Here is a 6,130-nt window from a genome sequence, read left to right as displayed (position 1 = left end):
AAATGAGTACAAATCCCTGGGCAATTTTGGGGGGGTGGGCAGGAGGAGAAGCAGAAAGAGGGAGAAGGAAGTAGGAGCTGGGGCAAGGTGTAAGCGTCACAGTGGCTGTGTCAAAGCCCTGCCCAGGGAGGCTGGGGTGGTGGGTGAGCGAGGAGCTCAGGCCCGGAGAAACACCATCGTGAGCAGGCCTGGAGAGGGGAGAACAGAAGAGAAGGTCAACTAGGCAGCCTTGTGCTGTCAGTCCTCTCTAGCCCTGGGTCCCCTTTCTTCTGGTCTCTACTGGACTCACCTAAGACATAGGCTGCCACCAGCTTCTGTCCCAGGGAGACGTGCAGGACTTGGGGCAGCTGGCTGCCAAGTTCATCCTGCAGTGGGAGCAGCAGGAAGGCCACAGAGACTATGCCCGTCAACAAGAAAAGGAAGAAGGAACTGGTGGCCAGTTGTGGGGGGGCATCTGGGAAATAAGGTTCGTCAGAAGCTCTAGCCCCCAATCCTGCCCAGCTCCAGGCCTGACTCACAGTCCTACAAGGAGCAGGCTGAAGATGGAGAATGCACACACTTTTTATAGCCTTCCCAGGCTACTTTGAGTGTACACTCCTCCCTGGAGCCTCTGTCCTCACGGCCTCTGCTCCCTCAGCATTGTTTCTCTTCACTCTGCCTTGATTACAGTCCGTGACAGGCAGGGACTTCTCTGTATCTGCTACATCCGGCACATATGTTGGCCCAGACTAACCCATCAATACATGTTTCTTAGTGAACCAAACTGAGCTGGCCCGTGATAGGAAATAACTAAGTTAGAGCTAAAGAAGAACTTCTCTAAGTAAAAGCCAGAACTAGAGGAACGGCAAAGTCTTTTTCTTCTAACCTGATTAAAAAAACATCAACTCACTAGGAATGTTTTCACCAAAAGGCAAAAGAATAAATCAGAAGATGGTTTCAAATCCAATCCAACTCATCTGTAGGCCAGTGCTAGTTCCGCCCTCCCTACAGAACTCAAGCAACCCCATCCCCAACTCACTCTTCTGCAAGTGTCTGGCCGCGGGTGGTGGTGTCCAGGCAGGAGGCCCTGGGTGGGGCGCCGAGTCCTGCTGTGCCTGAAGCTGGAGGGGGTAGGCTGGAGCTCTCAGAACCGAGGAGATGTCCTTGCGTCCCACCACTCGGCCCTCAGCTCCCTCCTCTGACAGCTCGATGCGGAAGCGGTCCTGGACATCATAGTTGCTGGGAATGGGGGCCACATGGCGAATCACACTGATAATAAGGGAGGAGAGAGGCCCAATGAGAGGAAATGAGTGAGAGGCAATGCCCCAAGTGGATCCAGGCCCCAAAGCTCCTCCACACCCTCCCAGAAGCCTTTCCCTCAAGGATGCAGAAAGTGGGGAAAAGACTGCAGAGGACCGAGTCTCAGCCCTGAGACAACAGCACCGTAATTCAGAGAAAGGTGGCAGTGCCCCCTGGTTTCCATCAGCCTTCCCCCACCCCCAACTCACATATCGATGCAGGACTGAGCCCTCACGTATCCTTCTGCGTCAAACACTCTGTATTTCGCAGGCGCTGTGCACAAAACTGGGGATAAACACACACAAAGAAACCTACTATTGCTTCATAGATAAGCTCTGTCCGCGAGGGTCACAGAACCCACTGCCTTCCACACTACGGCTTGACATGCCTCTTGCAGCACACAGGGCCCCCCAATGCCCTGTCACCAGTCCCCAGACCCCTAGGCAGGAGGTGCCCACCCCCTCACCTCGGAAGCGAAGCGCAGCTCCCGTGGGGTTATAGAGGGTCAGCAGCTGTCGGGGTCCACTCCGCTGGTCGGCCCTGAATACGAGATCCGGGGGGAAGACCAGGACCGGGACAACGGGTCCCGAGGGAGGAGGGGCGCCCCGGGACCACCGCCCAGGGGCCCCCGGACCCACCAGCTCCTGGTCCTGGGGCGCCCCACGGCTCATGCAGGCTCTGGGCGGTTGGACATCCGAGGGCAGAGCTCAGGGACAGGGCCTGGAGTCCAGAGCTGGGGGGGGGGGCGATGGGAGGCGAGAGGGGAGAGAGGAGACGAGACGCGACGGGATGAGATCGTGGGGCGGGGCCTGGACTGCTGCCGCCGCCGCCGCCGCCGCCGCCTCGGAATCCTACTAGATGGGCCTCCGGTAAACCCTGGCCCAGGAGCCCCAAACTGTTCCCTCTTCCGACTGTTCCCTAGGTCCCTTCAATGCCCGCCCCCAAGCCCCACCTAGGTGGTCACGCCCACCCCTCTAAACCCTGCCCCTCGCTTCCCTTCCGGCCGGGCTCCCGAGCACCATAAACCCTGCCCCTCATCAGGCCCCGCCCCTTCCGGCTGTTCCGGAGTGCCGGTCCCCTGTAATCCGCCAGTCTCAGCGTGCTCCGCGGGCTTGCTCGGAGCTCCCCTGTGCACCCCCTGTTTTCCGGGAAACCTGTATCTGTGTGTCTGATCCCTCCCCGAGCGCGGGCCGGAGCTCCTTAGTGCTCCGCCTCCGAACAGCCACTGATGCTATTAGTCTCAGCTTTTGGTCACAGCACCTGCCAGTCAACGGATGCCAGCTTCCCAAGAGTGCCCCCTCTGTCGCCCGTCATTGGCTTGATCCCAGTGATGTCAACATTTTACTGGCGTCTCAGGTTAAGAGAACGCCTGCTCTGAAGTATGCGGGAGAAGACGGAGGCAAGGCTGGGAACTGGGCCTTTGTTCTTTCCTCCCTACTCTGATACTGCCCAGACCTTTACATCTCTCGCGAGAGAGCACTGTTACTTTTACTCCGCCAATTCATGGCTCTCCTAAAGCCTCTGCAGCAACCAAGGCCTGTTTTCTACAGTCCTGGTTGGACGCTGGGAGCTCTGGGGGCGTACTGCCTAAGGCATTTGACTGCTAACCAGAAGTCTAGCTAGCGGGTTCAAACCCACCAGCCACTTCTCGGAAGGAAGGAAGACTGAGCAATCAACTTCCCTAGAGATACCGCCTGGGAAACCCAAGACGGGGTCGCTGTGAGTTGGATTCGACTCCACGGCAGTGAGTTTGGTTCAGTTTGGTTTTAGTTGGACGTTAGGAGCCCTGGTGGAGCAATGGTTAAGGTACGCGGTTCAAACCTACCCAGAGGCTTTGCGAGAGAAAAGTCCTGGCGAGGTGCTCCTGTAAATATTACAGCCTAGGACACCCTATGGGCCTGTCTACCCTGTCTAGTGGGGTCGCTAGGAGTCGGAATCTACTAGGCGGCACACGGCGACAGCTGGAGGTTGCTTCCAGTGGGGGGGTGGGGTCTCAGCCTAGGACTTGTTTCTCGTTTCCTTCCTGCAAAAGCCTGAGACACCACATCTGCACATAGAATTAGGAATTACCAAACCCTGCCAATTACGTCATTCCATCGAATCTTCATTGTTACTCTCCTACTTGAATAATTTCTTTTAGAAAGATCAGCACAAGGCCAGTCAGCCCTAAGAGGTGGAGGTTAAAAATGTCCCAAGTGTCCAACTTTTCCCAACTGCCAGTCCACTCCGTCATCTCTGACATCAACCCCTCCTCCACCCCTCAGTACTGCCCTCCTGTCCCAGGGTTCTGTATTTCACTGTAGAGTCTCACAGGACTCACAAACTCCCAAGGAAACAGCTCCCATGGTGGTGGAGGCTGGCTGGCTGGCAAGTCCCAGGTCAGTGGGGAGGTCTGGAGAATTCTCCCAACTCACGTGTTTGCAGGGGTTGGTGATCCCAAACTGGTGGGTCAGATGACAGCTGCTGTCTCCAGCGCAAGGGTGAGATGTTGACAAACCTAATGCAGCCAGGAGGAAACTTTCGCAGAACACTCACATATATACCCATGAGGAAGGTGAGGGTCCTGACTTGAGTCACACCCTCCAGCAAGGCGCGACTCAAGATAATCCCACCCTGTGGTGGTACACTGAGGCATTTGACTGCAGTTGAAAGGATAGATGGGGCAATCTACTTCCCTAAATATTTACTACCTTGGAAATGAATGGCAATCAACTCAATGGCAGTGTTGTTGTGTTTTTTTTTTTTAAAAAAAAAAACAAAAAACGGCGTAGAGACTAGGATTTATACATCACAAAATGGAGGATGATGGCTGGAAGGGCCATAGTAAGCAATTTACTGCAGTGCAGGCCACCTCCTGGCTCTTTTGACCATTAGCCCTTTCACACTTGAAGCATTAATTTGCCCCTCCCAATCATTTTGACCTGTGGTGCTGGTGAAGAATGCTGAAAGTACCATGGCCTGCTAGAAGAACTAACAAATCTGTCCTGGAAGAAGTGCAGCCGGAATGCTCCTTGGAAGTGAGAATGGCCAGACTTCGTCTCATCTACTTTGGTCATGTTGTCAGAAGGGACCATTCTCTGGAGAAGGATGGCATGCTTGGTAAAGTGGAGGGTCAATGAAAGAGGGGAAATCCCTCAACGAGATGGATTGACACGGTGGCTGCAGTGATGGGCTGGGGTGTAGTAGGGATCATGAGGCTAGCACAGGACTGGGCAGTGTTTCGTTCTGTTGTACATAAGGTTGCTGTGAGTCAGAGATGACTCAAAAGGCACATAACAACAACAGCAACAACCATTTCGCCCGGTCCCAAAGGCATCCGGTCCCAAAGGCATTAACAGTTAGTCTTCAGTAGGGCACAGAGCCCCGGGGGTGAGGTTCCTCCCATAGTAGCCATTCAGGTCTGCTGCCGGTGTCCATCTGATCTGGTTAGGCCCTCCAAAAGTTTGTCTGCTCGTAACCTTTTCTGGCCTCTGATAACATTTAACTGACAGAGTAGTATTCCTTTGCTCTGAGTCTCTTTTTAGGTATCAGCATCATACTGGGTTTCCCCCACTGCATAACCCATTTCTTCATTCCTTTACCTTCAGCTATTATTCCTCCTTCCTTCCATTTGTCATTTATTTTTCCCCAAACATTCCCACCTTGGGAAGGGACATCAGGTTTAGCTGTTGTTCAATCCAGGTTGCTGGTAGCAAGACCAGTCTAGCAAGTTCTTCCCCCTCAGTCCACTCCCATTCCTGTTGGGTGTGGTTGTGTAGGTACAAAACTAGTGGGCTCTCTCAACCACTGGGCAAGACAATAATCATCGCTGTCAGCCCCAATTTTGCCAGATGGGGGGACGGAACAGTCCATCCCATGAGGCCCTTGGGAATTCTGGCGTACAGGTTCAGGGATATAGTTACAGTCTCTTGCTTAGGGATCACCCTTGCCCCTGGCACCCAGGTCCTGGACCACAGCTTCTGGCAGGAAGACAGCAGTGTCAGGTGATGTGGGGAAGAATTGTATAGTGGCACCAGCATCCTCCCCCCCTTCCCCAGATCCCCCAGAAATATGTAGTTATCTGTCCAATGGTGATCCTCCCTTTGCCCCCCTCATGTTGTGTGAGCACACACTTATGAAGGCAGGTGAGCCAGCCCTTCAGGCCTTTATCTCCCCCCATTTTAGATAACAGATGTTTCAATAACTCATTCCAGTTCTCTATCAAACTATTACTTTGAGGATAGTATGCAGCATGGTCTGTCCACTTAATACAATGTTTTTTGACCCACTGCTGTACCCTGTGGGCTGTGAAGTGTGTTTCTTGGTCTGAGGAAATGTAACTTGGTGGCCCACATTGGTACATACCTTTTGTTCCAATCCTTTAATGGTGTTTTTGGCATTTGCATCTGTCACAGGATAAGCAAAGCCCAGTCCAGAGTAAGTGTCTATTCTGTGAGAACCCATTTATAGCCACCTGGAACCACTAGCATCATGGGTCCTGTATAATCAACTTGCCAGCTGTGTACAGGGCCTTCCTCCTGGGCCATCTGCCCCATAGCCATCTGTAACCTCTGTCTTTCTTGCTGATAGACAGAGCAGTCCTTATTGGCATTTTGTGCCTCAGAGGATACAAGAAGGATGTGTCTAGATTGAGCCCATCTCTGCATTGCTGTAGCACCCCTGTGGTGTAGTAAATTACTTAGTGTGGCTTTTCTACCCATAAGTCTTTGTAAACTCTAAGGTGGGAATTGCTATTAGCTATGGAGGAGATCCTGATTTTAAAGTCGCCCACCTGGGTTATTTCTGTTGGGCGTGGCACAATACAATGTTCTGGGAAGTTCCCACTCTCTCTCACGTGCTTAGAGTTCTGATG

At 53.2% G+C, this 6,130-nt stretch overlaps 1 protein-coding gene across 1 annotated transcript; it reads right to left on the bottom strand.

Moving 5' to 3' along the window:
* Positions 1 to 156: 156 nt before the first annotated feature.
* Positions 157 to 1,949, bottom strand: MOSPD3 (motile sperm domain containing 3). The gene is made up of 5 exons (XM_007955889.1): positions 1,745 to 1,949; positions 1,488 to 1,563; positions 1,019 to 1,248; positions 290 to 454; positions 157 to 188 (listed from the first exon to the last, which is right to left on the bottom strand). The coding sequence occupies exons 1-5, from the start codon at positions 1,947 to 1,949 to the stop codon at positions 157 to 159; spliced, it is 708 nt and encodes a 235-aa protein (XP_007954080.1).
* Positions 1,950 to 6,130: the final 4,181 nt, after the last annotated feature.

This window comes from Orycteropus afer, unplaced genomic scaffold, assembly GCF_000298275.1.
Source record: "Orycteropus afer afer isolate SDZICR_OR568_19922 unplaced genomic scaffold, OryAfe1.0 scaffold00542, whole genome shotgun sequence".
Lineage (NCBI taxonomy): Eukaryota > Metazoa > Chordata > Mammalia > Tubulidentata > Orycteropodidae > Orycteropus > Orycteropus afer.
Note: the sequence above shows the minus strand (reverse complement) of the source record. Positions and strands in the feature narration are given on the sequence as shown.